The sequence below is a fragment of the Salvelinus sp. IW2-2015 genome, linkage group LG22, assembly GCF_002910315.2.
Source record: "Salvelinus sp. IW2-2015 linkage group LG22, ASM291031v2, whole genome shotgun sequence".
NCBI lineage: Eukaryota > Metazoa > Chordata > Actinopteri > Salmoniformes > Salmonidae > Salvelinus > Salvelinus sp. IW2-2015.
In genome coordinates this window covers 4,306,950-4,325,881 of record NC_036862.1, presented here as the reverse complement: position 1 = coordinate 4,325,881, position 18,932 = coordinate 4,306,950, and the positions used below count along the sequence as shown (strand labels likewise).

Here is an 18,932-nt window from a genome sequence, read left to right as displayed (position 1 = left end):
GAGGTGCACTGCCAGAGCCCTGCAAAATGACCCCCAGCAGCCACAAATGTGCAATGTCAGCATATGGTTCACAAGGGGTCTGAGGATCTCATCTCGGTACCTCAATGGCAGTCAGCTACCTCTGGCGAGCACATGGAGGGCTGTGCGCGCCACAAAGAAAAATGCACCCCACACATGACTGACCCACCGCAAAACCGGTCATGCTGGAGGATGTTGCAGGCAGCAGAACATTCTCCACGGCGTCTCCAGACTCTGTCACGTCTGTCACATGTGCTCATGTGCTCAGTGTGAACCTGCTTTCATCTGTGAAGAGCACAGGGCGCCAGTGGCGAATTTGCCAATCTTGGTGTTCTCTGGCAAATGCCAAACGTCCTGCACGGTGCTGGGCTGTAAGCACAACCCCACCTGTGGACGTCGGGCCCTCATACACCCCTCATGGAGTCTGTTTCTGACCGTTTGAGCAGACACATGCACATTTGTGGCCTGCTGGAGGTCATTTTGCAGGGCTCTGGCAGTGCACCTCCTTGCACAAAGGCGAGGTAGCGGTCTCCTCCACGTCTCCTGATGTACTGGCCTGTCTCCTGGTGCGCCTCCATGGCTCTGGACACTACGCTGACAGACACAGCAAACCTTTTTGCCACAGCTCGCATTGATGTGCCATCCTGGATGAACTGCACTACCTGAGCCACTTGTGTGTGGTCTGTATGAGCCATAAAGACAATCAGCCAGGAAGCATAAGGAACGTGGTCTGAGAAGTTGTCTGTGGTCACCACCTGCAGAATCACTCCTTTTTTGGGTGTGTTCTTGCTAATTGCCTATAATTTCCACCTTTTGTCTATTCCATTTGCACAACAGCATGTGAAATTTATTGTCAATCAGTGTTGCTTCCTGAGTGGACAGTTTGATTTCACAGAAGTGTGATTGACTTGGAGTTACATTGTGTTGTTTAAGTGTTCCCTTTATTTTTTTGAGCAGTGTATATATATATATATATATATGAGTACATACCCCACCAGACAAGCCACTATGGTTTCGTTACGGTACCCAAACCAAAAATAGAGATTTAATGCATTGCTCAGTTATGTATAGAGCCATGTCATCATGGAATGGTTACTGAGGTTACTCAGGCAAAAAGCAAAGTTTAGCTTAAAAAAAAACATATCGTATCCTCTTTCTAAAGATCTAATTTAACTGTACTGTAAATAATGTTATGTTCCCTTGTGTAAATAGCATGTTTGTTGTCTCCTGGTGTTTTCCCTATATACAGAGGATACAAAAAAAATTAAGAATACCTGCTCTTTCCATGATAGACTGACCAGGTGAATCCAGGTGAAAGATATGATCCCTTATAGATGTCACCGTTACATCCACTTCAAATCAGTGTAGGTGAAGGGGAGGAGACAGGTAAAATAAGGATTTTTAAGTCTTGAGACATGGATTGCGTATGTGTGCCATTCAGAGGGCGAATGGGCAAGCTATTTAAGTGCCTTTCAATGGGGTATGATAGTAGGTGCCAGGTGCACCGGTTTGTGTCAAGAACTGCAACCCTGCTGGGTATTTCCACACTCAGTTTCCCCATGTCGAGAGTGGTCCACCACCCAAAGGCCATTCAGCCAACTTGACACAACTGTGGGAAGCRTTGGAGTCAACATGGGCCAGCATGCCTGTGGAACGTTTTCAACACCTTGTAGAGTCCATGCCCTGACAAATTAAAGCTGTTTGGGGGGGAAAGGCTATACAGTGCCATTTGGGACACAGCCAAGCTAGTTTTGTGGTTCACATTCAAACTGTTGGGAAAGACCACAAACATTCTCTCACTGATGAGTGTGTGCGGGCCTGGCCTGCATCATCGTGATCATTCCCAGATATTTCTTCCCCTCAAATGTTAGACATTCCCAGTTGATTGTCTTCARAAAAGGACCGAAACGATTTTATTCCACCAGTGTCGTGGGCTGGAGGTTGTGCCCTGAAGTGAAACTCTGGKGAGGTTTCGCTTTTCATTCAAGGTAACATTACACTTGTTTTCACGAGAGGTCGACCGATTAAATCRGAATGGCCGATTAATTAGGGCCGATTTCAAGTTGTCATAACAATCGGAAATCGGTAAATTTGGACGCCGTTTTTTTACACCTTTATTTAACTAGGCAAGTCAGTTAAGAACACATTCTTATTTTCAATGACGGCCTAGGAACGGTGGGTTAACTGCCTTGTTCAGGGGCAGAACGACAGATGTTTACCTTGTCAGCTCAGGGATTCAATCTTGCAACCTTACGGTTACCTAGTCCAACGCTCTAACCACCTGCCTCACGAGGAGCCCGCCTGTTACGCAAATGCAGTAAGAAGCCAAGGTAAGTTGCTAGCTGGCATTAAACTTATCTTATAAAAAACAATCAATCAATCATAATCACTAGTTATAACTACACATGGTTGATGATTACTAGTGTATCTAGCGTGTCCTGCGTTGCATATAATCGACGCAGTGCGCATTCGCAAAAAAGGAGTGGTCGTTGCTCCAACGTGTACCTAACCATAAACATCAATGCCTTTCTTAAAAATCAATACACAGAAGTATATATTTTTAAACCTGCATATTTAGCTAAAAGAAATCCAGGTTAGCAGGCAATATTAACCAGGTGAAATTGTGTCACTTCTCTTATGTTCATTGCACGCAGTCAGAGTATATGCAACAGTTTGTGCCGCCTGGCTCATTGCGAACTAATTTGCCAGAATTTTACGTAATTATGACATAACATTGAAGGTTGTGCAATGTAACAAGAATATTTAGACTTATGGATGCCACCCGTTAGATAAAATACGGAACGGTTCCGTATTTCACTGAAAGAATACACGTTTTGTTTGAGATGATAGGTCATTAATATGGTCGAATCCGGAAACTAAGGCTCGTATTTGTGTGTTATTATGTTATAATTAAGTCTATGAATTGATAGAGCAGTCTGACTGAGCGATGGTAGGCATTCATTCAAACAGCACTTGTGCGTTTTGCCAGCAGCTCTTCGCAATGCTTCAAGCATTGAGCTGTTTATGACTTCAAGCCTATCAACTCCCGAGCTTAGGCTGGTGTAACCGATGTTAAATGGCTAGCTAGTTAGCAGGTGCGCGCTAATAGCGTTTCAAACGTCACTCGCTCTGAGACTTGGAGTAGTTGTTCCCCTTGATCTGCATGGGTAACGCTGCTTCGAGGGTGGCTGTTGTCGATGTGTTCCTGGTTCGAGCCCAGGTAGCGGCGAGGAGAGGGATGGAAGCTATACTGTTACACTGGCAATACTAAAGTGCCTATAAGAACATCCAATAGTCAAAGGTATATGAAATACAAATCGTAGAGAGAGAAATAGTCCTATAATTCCTACAACCTAAAACTTCTTACCTGGGAATATTGAAGACTCATGTTAAAAGGAACCACCAGCTTTCATATGTTCTCATGTTCTGAGCAAGGAACTTAAACATTAGCTTTCTTACATGGCACATATTGCACTTTTACTTTCTTCTCCAACACTTTGTTTTTGCATTATTTAAAAACCAAATTGAACATGTTTCATTATTTATTTGAGGCTAAATTGAGTTTATTTATGTATTATATTAAGTTAAAATACGTGTTCATTCATTCAGTAATTGGAATTGTCATTATTACAAATAAATAAATACAAATAAATCAATTAAATAAAAATCGGCTGATTAATCTGTATCAGCTTTTTTTGGTCCTCCAATAATCAGTATCGGCGTTGAAAAATCATAATCGGTCRACCTCTAGTTTTCACATTAGGTCGTCTTAGACTAGAGACTTAAAAATACAAGAATTAGAATATGATGCCCTACTTCAGGGATCATCAACTAGATTCAGCCACGGGCCAATCTTTTTTTTGAGAGGATGGTCAGGGGGCCGGAACATAATTACAAATAATTTGTCAAATGCAAATTTGACCGCAAGAAGCCCAAACTGATATAATATTTAACTAAATCAATATTTCAAACCTTGCTCACATTTGTACACGATTACATACTGTTTCTCTCTATATTATGCATGGGGAATACTTTGGAACAGATTTCCAAAATTAAAATAACTTAGTGCTGATTTGCTGGTGTTTTTAACAGTCCAACACACACGTAATCATTATATATAAAAATAACACACCCGCGGGCCAAATTCGGTTGGGGTACCCTGCCCTACTTGTTTTAAAGTAATCAGTACCTTATCAGGTTGGCAAAAGCACTGTTCTGATGCTCTAGTTCTGTTATCGTAACTGCTACGCCTGGGTAATTCTGAATGTGCCACAACATTGGAGTTCAATGTAAAGCAGTGGTCTTTTGATTTTAGTATAGAGACTTTGGCAATTGCATCACCCTTTTTTAGTAAAAATGTATTTTTGGGAATCAGGGGATACATTTTGGAGTCAAGTGCTTGCTTGAACATTGTAAATGAAAATACACATTCCAGCTGTTTTCATGCAAATGGGGAATAAGAATTATCCATTCCTACAGATTGAGGTGTGGTTTGTTAGGTAGCCATATCATTTCGCCACACGTCCATGTAAAATTTTCAGCTCATCCCCCCTCTTCTTATCACGGAATGACTCATTCCGATTCTCATAGTTGTACTGATCCCATAGATTACAGTACTTCTGTTCTCACAACCCATGCCAACTCATGGGGATTTTGGCATGAGGCTATGACTGATAATAACAGCATCTACACACCTAGCTGGCTGGTCGCGTGAACAAAATCATGACAGCAACAAATCCATTCATATATATCTACTCTGTCCATTTACTGCTACCCATTGTTTGATATCCCGTTTAAGAGCTTTCCTTTCCAGATGCGGATCTGAGCAGTAAATTCTGCATGGCCGCTTGAAGTCAAAGTTGATCCAACTTCCCATAAATACTTGAGATAGAGAGTTAAATGAGAAGCACATGTAAACGGAATGGAGAGGCAGGCCTCCAAGTGGAACTGATCAAACAGAGAGGAAACCAAGAGGAAAGAGGCCTGTAGCTAATTTGGCTAAACAGGCTTCACCACCATGGTGTGATGTGCTCAGATGTGTCATCGCCGATTTGGCAACGCGCCGGCCTCTTTTAATCACAACATTTCCCCATTTGATTTGTGAACCATACCACAGATCAAAAAGGTCAGACATGCCCACTTAATCCTAGAAAATCTCCCCCCTTTCACTTCTTGCGAAGGCTGTCCGTTTCTGTGGGATTGCAACAATCACAGACGCATGCCTTTGGTCTGTGTCGGAGTGTAGTGCACAGTGACCAGAGGCACCCGGGGAACAGGCTGCATGTGTGCTGGTTCACATGTCACACTGAAGCAGTGAGTGTTTCTCAACCTCTGGCCCATGGACCAGCACCGGTCCTGGAGATATTGCTGACGGGTCCCTTATGGTTAGTGGACACTGGTTTAGTCGGTTATTTTGTGCTAGTTTTAATGTAGCCATTTGTTTAATGGAACTGGTCCTGCACGAAAGAAGGACCATAGCTTTCCGGTCCCTGGCACAACAAAGTTTGTGAACCACTGGAGTTGTATGGATGGCCCTTGCTCTCCGACTAGGCCCTTCGTGTTGATAGGACTGAGCAGGCTCAGAGTAAAAGACATGAGTTGTATTGCAAAAGAGTACGAATAGCATTCCTAAACCGATCCTTACAAGTGAGAGCCTAATTCAATATTCAGTTTGTTGTGCCACCTCACATTATCCACTCATGCATGCTGAGGAATTTACCAGCATGAGGAGAGGAGGGCCCATGGCCAGGGAGTCAACTCATCAGCACTGAAATGACACAGGCTAGACTAACACGATTAGGCTATGGTGTACTGTTTTCTAAATTAGTTACATGGTGGTATAATAGTCTTCATTCAACATCTGCATTACCGCTGATCAGGCTGGCAACATAGGTGGTCATTGGGCAATAACCCAACACAAAACAATGAAGGTGTGGGGCAAAACACATTTGGAGCCGCTCACCTGTTTGAAGTCAGCGACAAATGTTATGAGAGTTCCATCTTCCTGTTTGAACTCAAGTGTGATGGAGTCTTTTTCACTGTCTGCTTCTAGAAYTTCCTCTGTGATTTGTCCATCAGCTAAACGAACACGAACTTTCAGCTCTGAACAAAGTCCGAACGTTGTTAAAAATATTAGTGCCCAGAGAAATGCATTTATTCGAGCTGAAACCGGTGGAACACAACTCCCAAACATTCCARAAGACGCAGAACTGAACTTGACAGAGGAAAAATACTAAAGTCCAGGAGAAATCCAACCGTCTCTATTCAATATTAACATATAATTATTTAGTAGCATTTCAGTTTCAACAGGTAGCCCCTTTGCGATCTATTCCTTGTAAAAAAAAAGATATATATGAAATCCAACCAGTTGTTCGTCTTCCATGCTTTACGCTATAATTCATGCCGTGATTGATTTGATTTTGTACAAACATTAACGCGACTCGGGTGAATTGTCAAACGCATACAGTAGGTAAACCCACCTCGATCAAGAATTCAATCTCTGCTTTTCATTTCACAGCTACTTTGTACCAACTAAAAAAAACTTTGACCCGCACGACTTCAATGCATATCAGAATCATGCGCGAAGTAGTATCCCACTCTCTCTCTCTCTCTCTCTCTCTCTCTCTCTCTCTCTCTCTCTCTCTCTCTCTCGATCGTAACACAGCACGTTGCTTCGTAATCTGCTTTCTGTTTTTATCCTCATATATTTTCTTTTTTTTCTCATTCAGTCCCGTCACTTCCTTCAGTATCCAAACTACAGCAGAGTATCCTACTTGCTTGGCCTCAAAACTTTCACCGACGGCGCTGTGAATTGAACCAGCGTTGCCGACTCTTAAAGGCACAGCACCCTCGAAATGTAGCACAAGGGCATGTGATGATTTGGTTGTGATCCAACAAGAAAATCCAAGCTTGCACAATAATTATAGCATATGGTATGGTATAGGCCACAAGAGAAGGTCAACTGAATATTTATAATACCGTTTTTGTTATTATGAAGCATTTTTGCCACTACTGCACAAGAAGATAAACCTACTGCAGTTGTTATAACAGTTTCTGTGAAAATGATTGTGTAAATATGATTATGGGTTTTAATTCACCTAATCGAAATAGTCCGTATTCTTTTCTGAATTTATATATGGAGTTATATAAAAGTTGTGGCTAAAAACTTCTCATGATTTCAAAAAATACAGAGGCATTGTTTTTATTGTTCTTTTTTTTTTATTGTTCTTTTTTTTTATTCATTTAACTAGGCAAGTCCGTTAAGAATTTTTATTTTATTGAAAATGATGACCTACCAGGGAACAGTGGGTTAACTGCCTTGTTCAGGAGCAGAACGACAGATTYTTACCTCGTCAGCTCAGGGATTCAATCCAGAACCTTTCGGTTCCTGGCCCAACGCTGTAAACACTAGGCTACCTGCCGCCCCAAAGTCATCCTCTATCTAACCCAATGTCATCCATTATTTATGAGACCATTGAATTATAGCTTGTGAACTTCAGATAATTACTAGTTGTGTCAAGCCACRTGGAGTATTCACTGATTTCCTTGTTGGAAAAAGTCAATCCTCTTTCCTACTCACTCATGTTATTATACTTTTATKATGTCCTTAAGGGGGAACTTTGACAATACAGAGGTGTGTAAAGGAAGTGCCACACACAGAGAGCAACATCTGGAGACCGGTGGCTCAATCAATGTGCCACATTTAATGGTAGATTACCTCTGAAGGCAGTGATGTTCCACAGCCAGACCTCATCATCAGATCTCTTATCTCCAGGTGACGCACTGCCTGCTGGGTGGCCAGGTTGGTGACCCTGTGGAGGAGCACTTACGCACTGCTGCAACCAAGTGGTGGTGCGCTCCACTGAAGGGGAAAACAAATGGCCAGGGCTCTAAACCTGAACAAACAGTGTCAGCTGGTTAGGCACATTGATGAATTGGTGAATTGGTGAATTGGAGGAGCCAAGAAGATCAAGCAAACAGATCCTTTGTGGTGTGTGCAAACCTCAAGCATTTATGGGCTTATAGCGCAGAGCCTTGTTGAACATGCTGATTTGTCCAGAAATTGATTATTATCTGATCTCTGTATGTGTTTAGCATGGGATAATAACTTTTGGCGACTATGGTTAAAGCTGCGCTATGCAGAAATCGCTCTGCCATTTCCTGGTTGCAAAAATTCTAATAGTTTGCCTAATTTTAGTTTATATGACAAAACAAGCATAGAGAATTCAGAGAATCATTGTACCGTCTAAACCGCTGTGAAATGTCYTTTCAATAACCAAAAATATAGTATTTTCGGATGKTTGAAGCTGGTGTAYAAAACTGAAAGTAAAAKATGCAAAAACGAAACTTAAGAACGGGAAGCATAGAAATTAGAGCACATAGAACAGATCTACTGCTTCTTAGACTTGCTTTCAATGATAATGACAGATCTATAACTCATGTTTCTATGTGAATTTGGTAGGGTTGCCCAAAAAGTACACATATTGCAGCTTTAATGTTCTYACTTGCTTAAGAGCGTAACACCTGTCACATCAGACAAAGGTTTTGTAACAAGCTCTTGACCTAAGTGTCGATAATACCAAGGTTTTGKAACAAGCTCTTGACCTAAGTGTCGATAATACCAGTATAGCCCATTATGAATCAATGGTACAAACATAAAGGCTTACAACTGTGTAAGTCACAGAGTAAACAAAGGTCATGCCAGAATTATAACCCCTCACTTCCCCTGAAAGAAGCTTGAGAGATACAATTTTATACTGTTTTTTCAGCATCAGACTTTGTTTGCTTGCCTTGCCTTTTATGGCACGTTGTTCCCATTTACTTAATAATTCCCGTATTGTATATCCAAACATCTCAGTCCAAAGTGCAGGACTGTTTGACTTGCACAGTACACAGGTTAGTCACGGGCGTGTACAAAAGGTGTTCATGATTAACTAAGCATTTAGTGATCCGGYTATYAAAAGAGCACAAAGGCCTGTCTGTGTATGGATGATCGTTCGCCTTGCCTTTTGTATAATTTCCTCTCTACATCAAAGGACCTCTTTGACCAATAAAAACACATACAGACCCATAAAAGTGTTGAATTATTAGTCTGTGGTCAGACAGTGGATGTCAGGGACCAACTGTGATGGGAACGCACTCGGGTCATTCAACCTCCCTCCTCTGCATGACTAGGGAGAACCAAAACAACAGCCTTTCAAATATTGGGTCGCGAAATCACTAGCTATTATGTCTCAGTTACACTAGCACCAAGACTGTTTGTGTTCTATTGTACCCCACATTATCTGCCCTACACACACACACACACACACACACACGCACACGCACACGCACACGCACACACACACACACACACACACACACACACACACACACACACACACACACACACACACACACACACTCTGACATACACATTCACACAAACACGTGCGTGCACACACACACACAGTCACATAAGGATCTCCTCTTTATGCAATGAGGGCTTGTGGAGACTCAGCCCTTTATCAAGGTGCCACATAAACATGACTCAAGGTTGAAATGTTTTACTTTAAATGGTCACCGCCATTCCACGGCAACGGGGGGAACTTGTCGCCGTCCCTTCTACAAGAGAATTCTACACGATATATACAATTGCGATAGAAAAACGTACTTGCAGCCTTACTCAATTGTGATAGAAAATATGCRTCCCAGGGTATACTTACAGCCCTAATAATCTTTCAGCTATTAATAATACCTCTTTATACACACTTTTTTTTTTTAAAGTATTGTGTTACTCAAAATTACCACGTTTTGAATTGTTTCGTAGCATTTCTTCTTGTTTAATTAAGGACAACTAATATGCCTATTTGTCAGGTACTTGGGTATAGCTGAAACCAGGGTGATAACGCTGCATTCCTCTGAGGGAAAGTATGAATGAGAACGCCTACTTACTGGGGATTTAAACTGCAAAGTGTTGTTGGCCCAAAATGGKCAGCTTTAAGTTTGACCCACTCTGCTTCACTCTGCTGAATACCAACCATTTTTAATACTGATAACTATCAAATGTGGACACTGTTGGGTTTAAAAGCAGGATATCGTATAACAATTGAGTCAATTAGTTATTACACCGTTTTTCAAGCAGTTATTAAGCCTATAAATAACCATCTCTGGAACACTGGACAAGGATCRTGATCCATGCGCTCATCTGGTGAGTATATTTCAACCTCTTTTTAGAGATTGGCATTTTTTGCAGAGGAGTAGAGCATATATAGAGCAGGCTGACATGGCAAGAGTCAATGAGCAAGTATTTACATTGGGGATTGAGAGCATCACATGGGGCCCAGATCGTTCTCCAAGCCCTCTTTAACCTATTTCTCTGTTAAAAGCTAATGATAGCCTTGAAAGAAAAAGTGTGCCTATACATTTTTKCAGTTGTACTTATAATATATAGCCAACAACTTATAGCCAACATTCTCCCACTCTCTAGAAAACATTGGGAGACCATGACCACGTAACACAGGATGCAACCTCCCTACAGCAAACCCTTGAACCCTTTTCCAAAATGTCTCCCAAAACAATTGGCCAGGAACTGTTTACCTCCGGCCCCATGAGTCAGTCTGTCGTCTTCCGCTCCAGCATGAGGGAGCAGGAGGAGAAGGAGAGCCTGTGGTGGTTGAGAGAGCTTGATCTCTATCCCAGACAGATGTGAGAGGAGTGGGAGGCTGAGGCTGACTGACTGTCTCATTTATATAGGGACTGTAGGGGCTCAGATTAAGTTGCTTTCCAGTCTCCCAGGTCCCTGGCTCGGATACTTGGAGTCCGCCGTGGAACTGCGGGCTGTGGGGGGATATCCTCTTACACATGTCTCTGATGGTGGAGCTGTACTCTTAGCTACAGGAGCTCACCTCCTGGAGCACAGGCTCGCATGGTGGAGAGGAGAACAGCAACAAGGCAAAAGCAGCATTAGAAATACTGTATATGGAAAAGAGTGGAGAAGTGAGTGCAGTCTGCAGCAAACAGTGATAAATGGAATACAGTTTGACTTGTATATCTTGGAGAAAACCAATGTTTAGATGGTCATCTCAGCTCTGATGATGAAGTGACGTCTCCTGAACTCACTAAGATGTGTTCAGGGCAAAGAAGGTGATTGGTAGAACGGTAAATGGAAGCTAAATGGCAATGTTGTGAAAGTCCTTTATTTAGCAAGAACACATACTCCAACATAATTTGTATTTTATTTAACTAGGCAAGTCATTTAAGAACAAATTMTTATTTACAATGACGACCTACCCCGGCCAAACCGAACAACCCTGGGCCAATTGTGCACCACCCTATGGGACTCCCAATCACGGMCGGTTGTGATACAGCCTGGAATCGAACCAAGGTCTGTAGTGACGCCTCTAGCACTGAGCTGCAGTGCCTCAGACCGCTGCGCCACTCGGGAGCCCTAAATGTTAGCATTAAACTCTAAAAGTGCCCTTGGAAATGAAACTACAAGAAAAGGAATAGACTTCCAGTTTCAAACGTCACATGACTTAAGTGATGACAGTAGATAACGACACAGACAAGGACATTCATTGACTGTTATGAAGGTAATAAGGTCACTCAGAAAGTGGAACCATACTAGCCTTGATGTCCGCTCCRTTAACTTTGCCAAACGTTGACTAAATGCATGGAAATTCCATTGTCACGAGGTTGTTTACAGATAAATCTAATGGTTCAACTCTTGCGATACTCAATTGCCACATTTTTCCTCCCCTGCCTGCCTGTTGTTTACCCAACAGCCTAGACAAGTGGCGTCCAGATGGGATCCTTCCAGCAGCAGCTCATCCAGGGAGAACAGCTCAAAGCAAAGACAGAATGAAGAAGAGAAAAGAGCGAGAGAGAGAGAGAGAGAGAGAATCGTACTCTCATTCCAAGGGATACGCACGCACGCACACAGCTCCACAGAAGGAATCCTAAACACAATTCCATGGAAATTCCCGGAGTCGAAGGGAGAGAAAAAAAGTCTTTAGAATTATAAAAATAAACAAACATGTTTGGACTCATTGTGGGAGCATTAAACCCCATGGAAGCCCTTTTCTGCCAGACCCCAATGCATAAGGAAAGACTATCCTACTTTAAACACAGCCGGTGAAGGTATCATTTATCTTTCCCCATTATGCGAGGTCAAAGCAGCTATAATGTAATACCTGCTAGGACTCCTCTTATGGCCTATCTTTAGACTGCTGCCGTACGTAAGAAGACTTTGTCTTTAGTTTCTCCCATCGACAACTTCCTATTTACAGAAGAGGGAGRGCCTGTCATATACTTGTGTGTACACATCAGACGGGCCTTGATCCATCAGTCCTCAGAATTATTATATCTACCGACACCCAACGTTATAGGAGCTCACTGTGAGGGTTGAATGAATAGACAWCAAGAGGTTTGCACGGGAGGTCGGCTGGACTTCCTCCGGTAATCTTCGAACCGGAGGAAAATATCCTGCAATACAGCGGTGCGGAGCTGCATGCAGGACTGGTCTGCAAAGAATCTCCTGCAAACCCTCAGGTGCTGTTGATTAAATTAGGGTGCTGTGGAACTGAAGCGCATGATCCCGGCCCATCTGCTGTGGATGTTAGGATAAGCAGCGTTTAATCAAACTCATGGAATGGTTACCACAAATGACATTAAGCCTCGAAAGGTCAAAGGAACAATTATGTACTGGGGGAGGTTGATCTGGAAGATGTTGCGGCTGTGTTGGGGTCATTCTGAGGGSACCTTTTGACACACTTTCTTCTCATTTAGGATAGTTGTGTACATTTATTTTTCGTGTTGTTGGTTTTTCCCGAATTTCATCGGAGACACTAGGTATATAAAAAGATATGCAATGAATAAAAGGATAAGAAGACTGTGTACTGAAATAAACTTCTCCAACTGCTATCCTATAGTCTTCTCCATTGCACTGTAAATCCCAAAATAGCTTTGGTGAGTGAAAGTCCCCATAAGTATGAGAGAGGTCATGAGTGGCCGGTGACAGGAATGACAGAGTGCAAGGCGAGGGGTCTGCAATAAGTGTGCTTTCATGACCTGAGAGAGAGAGAGAGAGAGACAGAAACAGACAGACAGAGCGCGAGAGAGAGAGAAAGAGAGAGATAGAGAGGTGTATAGTAGTGTCGGGACAGCCCAGAGAGAGTGCATGGTTACCTGCTGTTAAGCCCGGGCTGACAACAGGCATGCTATTCATTCTGATAAGAGCACAGTGTAATTGCMGTGTGGGCCAGCGGTCGCTGTGTTGCTGCTGATGTTTTGCCAACACACAATCAAGATGCCTGCGGGAGATTATCGCGGCATAAACCATTCCGTCTGGCCGTTTCCTTTAGCAACTTGATCTTTTCGCTCTGAGCAGGATTAAGCTGAATCTGTTCGTTTTTGGAGTCTTCTGGTATTCTAATTTGGATTAAATAACCACTCATTTAACAGTCWACTGCATGCAGACGTTGTAAAATGTCTGTTTTTAGACTGTTGCAAAAGAGGGCAAGCACTGACGTATGATTTTGAATGTAGATACTATAAGTCTTGCTATTGTTAGTTGTAGGCCTAATAGAGTTTAATAGCAGGTTGATCTAATGCAAGCACATAATATGTGGATGAATAAAGATTTCAAAAATAAAGGCGCTATTTGATACATTACGCCACTAATAGACTGTTGTGTCATGTGAACTGGCCATTTCCCTCACGTTTTTCAGCGGTGGTGCAAATGAAGATATGATGGGGTATTTCAGAAGCATCCGCTACGTGACATATACGTCAGCTCTCGGAATAGAAACCTTCTCCGTGTTGTTTTTTTCAATGCCCAACTTGTCTTGTTTCAAATCGATCGAATGTCCCTTCCTAAAATGAACGAGTGCYGCGTGAACGTTCCCGCAACGTTTTAGAGTGAGGTTGCATAAGACCCTTCACCGAGTCTAAAAATAGAGGCTGGAGAAGAGGAACATTCAATTACAGGACTACTGTAACTGACATTTAGTTCCAGCTCTCCTCCTACCAACTAAAGAAAGACGTTTGAGAAGGGGAACAGAAAAAGAGAAGCYCCAAGATAAGACCATTCTCTGAAAACATCTATTTCCTGAAACAGAAAGGACCCCCTTCTTGAAAATCAGGGTTGTTTGACCTGCATGTGGGATGTTATGCAATCRCATGTTGTGGATACAGCACTGGTAAATGCTGGTATGCAGGACATGTATACTTTAAGATGGGTTAKYCTCCATAGCCACCAGAGCTCTTTTGGAAACTAGACCTCTCCATATTTTCATAAAAGAATGTTGCCTTTGAGAGATTGCCTTATTTATGAAAAACTGAGATTTTATAGTCAAGGGATGACTCACACACCGAATAAACTGCTCTCATATGTTATGAGAAGCTGTGATAAATTAAATGTTGAATGAGAATATGAGAATGGACCTGGTTTAATAAAAACGCTATATGCTCTCTGTTTAGCAGAATCCTACGCTGCATCTTGACATCCTGTAAAGTTAACGACTTGGAGCTTGATACAGGTGTCCCTGTGAGGTTTTCCAATCTTGTCAAACATGTAGAGAGTGTAACAGTTCAATGAGTTGCGATGCTGCCATAAATAGCGTAGAGAATGGCTCTCCCAGGAAGAGGGGCGTGCTACTTTTATCTGTATTTGTCTTGTCGCTACCTCCCTAGCCCCTACCCAGAGATCAGTTGGAATCTCACATTCTCGTGCATGTGGGAGTCAAGAACAGAACACCCCGTGAGTTTAACAGCTGTTCTCATAAAAACACACCTTTGTCTCTCGTCTGASCACTTGAAATGGCCTGTGTCTGGTCTGGTCAGCACTGAGTCGTCGTCTCTGTCTGCATGGTCARCAACGAAAAGAACGAGAGCGACTCACAAGACCGTATAACCATTATGCCTGGTCTGAAGATGACAAACAACCACTTTTTAGCTGAAATGCAGAGAATCTTAAACGCGATCTTCACTGACCGTTCTCCGAGAAAGTAGTTGGTATGTACAAGGCATGTAAGGTTGAAATGTTGCTGCTCTGTGAATGTGAAGAATTTGGGTATGAAGGCTATAGGTTCATGGGTCATGATAGGGCCTGCAGCTGCAGCAGAAAAAAAGCCCCTGGAAGAAGGCCTGCTGATGGAGGGGTTTAAAGCAATAGCGCTGTCATCCAGCCCACACACTGACCTTTTACCCTAGACATTTACGGAAAAACAGCCACGGAAAAGTCTTTGTGCCTAGGTAACGCTCTGTGCAGAGAGAGAGAGAGAGAAAGAGAGAAAGAAAGAAAGAAAGAAAGAAAGAAAGAAAGAAAGAAAGAAAGAAGGAAAGAAAGAATGAAAGAAAGAGAGCATGGGGAGTAGAGATACATGTACTGGGCAGTCCAAAATGGCTCTGCAACTTCAAATCATTTGTGTTACTCCTTTAAGCTAAACAAATTGCCAGCTGCCACACATTGCCAGCTGCTACCTATCATTGTTGTCTCTAAATGCACATGAATGTACATACTTCTCTTTTCCACAAGACATTAATATTTTGGATGAAAAGAGGACTTCAGGCTTCACTTGAGCTTCTTAAWCTTGATATACGGTATGTATAAATTATAATCGAGTTATATTGAAATAGCTTTCCTTTTTTCGGCCTGCAAACTGATTTTGAAATACAAATCGGTTAAAAAAAAAATCAGAATGTGGCCCATCCCTGACCTATCCCTGATGCATGAGTCAAAGTAACCCATGTTTTAAAGGAAAACTAAAACACGTAGACAAAACTATCTGTCAGTCTCACTTGATGCGTTTAGTTCCTCTATGAGTTTCAACTATTGTGGTGAGTGCAGATGTAATCTCTTATGATTAACATTCCAGAGAACATATCTCCAACACACTTTCACTGACAAATGCCGTTTAAAGAACAAAGTTTATTTGATAAATCATGATACGGGCCTGTACAGAGCTTCTAGTGAGGTCAGATTGTCACACCTCCTAAAACACATCTACTTCTTGGAGTTTACAATTCTCTGACAATTGTTTGACTGAAGAGTTTCTGGAGACAAGTCTCGAATAACGTTGAATAAATGTGTTATGAAGATTGTTATGAATGATACTGCAACACTCATGAAGGTGATGGCTGGTTTTATAAAGGTGAATGCCTGTGCTACCAAGTTACGTTGTCATTTTTTTTTGTCCTGTATTCGCCTTAAGTAGTCTTGCCCATTTGACCCAGTTCCCTTTCGAACGCGATTTGTGTTTGCGTTTCCGTTTCACAACTTCCGTCAACGCTAGCGAATTACCTCCGAGCGGTGGCTAGCTAATAATTAAAAACGCGCAACATTAACACATCTTAAGAAATATACAAAAACAAAACATGGCTCACATTTGAGAACACACACAAATGGCTTTCCGTAGGTCGGATGGTATCACGGTGCCTCATCCGTCCATGATTAATAATTGGGTGGATGACATGATAAAGTTACATATGGGGACATTTTTTATTACTTCGTGCTCTCCTTGGGAATGGATGGTTCCACTATGAAAAATTACAAGAGTACAGAGGCCTGTCAGTACCTCCACAGTGGTAAGGTGGACTGAGTTCTTCTTCACCAGGAGGAGGGGAAAGGATTGGTATTTTTGAAGGCCGATGTTCAGCCCAGCCAATCAAGCAGCTCTTACTTGCCACTCTGCATGGGTACTTGTATCCAACAACGGATCAGTAGAGACGGCTGGATGCGCTTGCATCGCTGGCCTTGGGAAGTCACGCAGCCTCAATTGTGTGGAAGGTAGGCTAATAAGCAAAGGCGCTAGCATTTCTAAGTCTAACATTACTTAACTTAAGCGATTACACTGTACAAGCAGCCTACACGTGCGTACACGTGTTGTGGTGACACTATAATCCATAGGCTAACGTTATGATAGTTCTCAGATGATATCTATGATCTATCTCCRCATTACTTGGGTCTTGTAATTGATGTGCATAGCCTATTTTCTTTGTTCCTTTTACAGATGAAAGTGCGCAATACTGCCTTACCTAGACACAAAATAGTCAGGCTTAACATAGCAGTTAGACCAAACGTTTTGTTGGATGGAAGCTGAATTGAGAATGTCATGATGTATTGGTTATGTCAACATGTATTTGTGGATCAACAGAACTGCTGTATTCATGTGGGTAATCTGTAAGTATCCTGTCAAATCTCATGCCGGTGAAGCAAGGTAGGTTTATGGAGTCTAGGTGAGTAAGGTATAACATTTAYTTAAACATGTCTGCATCACATGTATTTCTTTAGTGTTATAGTTTTTCTGGGTGAATAAGGTTTGTAAAATATCCTTGTGGTTGGGGGTAATGCCTAAAGTATGGTAAGTATAAGTAATCTCATTGGGAACAATAGCAAGGTACGTTTATGATAAAACTCGCATGTGTTTTGATTAAGTTGATCACATAGTCCTCAGTCACACAGCTGTTAATAAGGGGATTTTCTTGGAATGTCTTTTTTTGTGACACACATTCTATCACAGGTGCAGAATGCAGTGTCCAGTAGGCTAACTGGCATAGCCTGCCACAGATGAGCAGAGACAATGGTACGCAGGGACTCGGAGGAACCTTGAGCCAATGTGGTTAAACAGCATTTACTTCACACACCATAAGGCCAGTGACCAATATGCAGAAAAGCGTCCAGAATGTCCACCCCTGCCTCCCACTCCTGCACGTGAATCTGCCTGTGGAGRGTCTGCTCTATAAGTGTGTTAATGCTGAACCGAAATAATAATAATAATAATAATATCACAGCCAGTAGCATCCCAGTAGCATCCCAGGTAAAATTGGACTGAAAGCAATATTTATTTGTGGCTGTACCATTTTAACGTATTTGAACTGATGTGTGTCTCTTCTGTTCAATGCTTTCAAACTCCATATAATAACTTAATATAGATTCTCGACTCTTTCAGAGCCACAGGGAGAGCATGTCAGTTACAACTGCCAGAAGTGCCTGTCCTTCTACAATGAATTTGTGAAACTTGACCCAACCCAGTCGACTGCTTAGGAACAGATCACAAAGGAGCAGAGTGCCTCACACTTGTGGCATGACTCAAGGAAGCTTCGAGTTACTGCAAGCTCAGCTCAGTCCCTAACAGGGAATCCACCAACCCTGGTAAGTTTCTCCAGGAGCATCTGTATCCCAGGTTCCGAGGGAATGCAGCCACATGCTACGGGAAAAATAATGAGCTGATGGCCTCCCAGTGGCTGGAAGACTGTGGATACTCCGTGGACCACAGAGGCACTGTTGTCAGTGTTGAAGAGCCATGGCTATCAGCAAAACCTGACGGAGTGCAGAACTMCAAGGAGCTGTTGGAGATCAAGTGTCCGGTCATGGGGAAGGGCTGTGATTCTCTGGATGATGKCTTCAATAGGAAAGCCTGTGATGTGCAGGTGGTGGAGGGCACACCCCAACTGCAACCACGTGGGCCACGTGGCAACTACACGCAGGTGCAATTTGGTATGTTTTGCACAGGACTGTGAGAAAGTAAGGTGCTCATCTGGACTCTGTCCAAGCAAGTTGTCATTCCTGTTCCCTATGACGCACAGTTCTGTGCAGAGGCTGTCCTGAGGTTGAAGGCATTCTACTTTACACACATGCTGCCATTTATTGTTGAGGAGCATCAGGCAGGCAGATTGTCACTGAGGGACAAATATATGCAGCTCTGTAGACGTATGTAGTCAGATGTCTCTCCTGTTTGCAGATACTATTAACCCATTGTGTTTCATTTAAAAAGCTTTGACTTAATGCGTCAACAGTCACAGTATTGTTTTTATTTATATTAATGAGTGTCTAAAACAAATAATTAAGTCGAGTTGTTATAGAATGAATCGAAATGTATTTCACGTAACTTTAGACAATTATAATTCATGTGAATGGCATTTGACTGGTCAGC

General features: G+C 42.4%; 1 protein-coding gene across 1 annotated transcript in view; it reads right to left on the bottom strand.

Annotated features, from left to right (window-relative positions):
- The window catches only part of LOC111949540 (out at first protein homolog), a 29,173-nt gene extending 22,339 nt beyond the window's left edge, over positions 1 to 6,834 (bottom strand). Inside the window, 2 exon segments of the mRNA XM_023966807.2 lie at positions 5,981 to 6,632; positions 6,679 to 6,834. Coding sequence (XP_023822575.1) covers positions 5,981 to 6,211 — 231 coding nt within the window. The 5' untranslated portion in view covers positions 6,212 to 6,632; positions 6,679 to 6,834.
- Between the last annotated feature and the right edge of the window lie 12,098 nt (positions 6,835 to 18,932).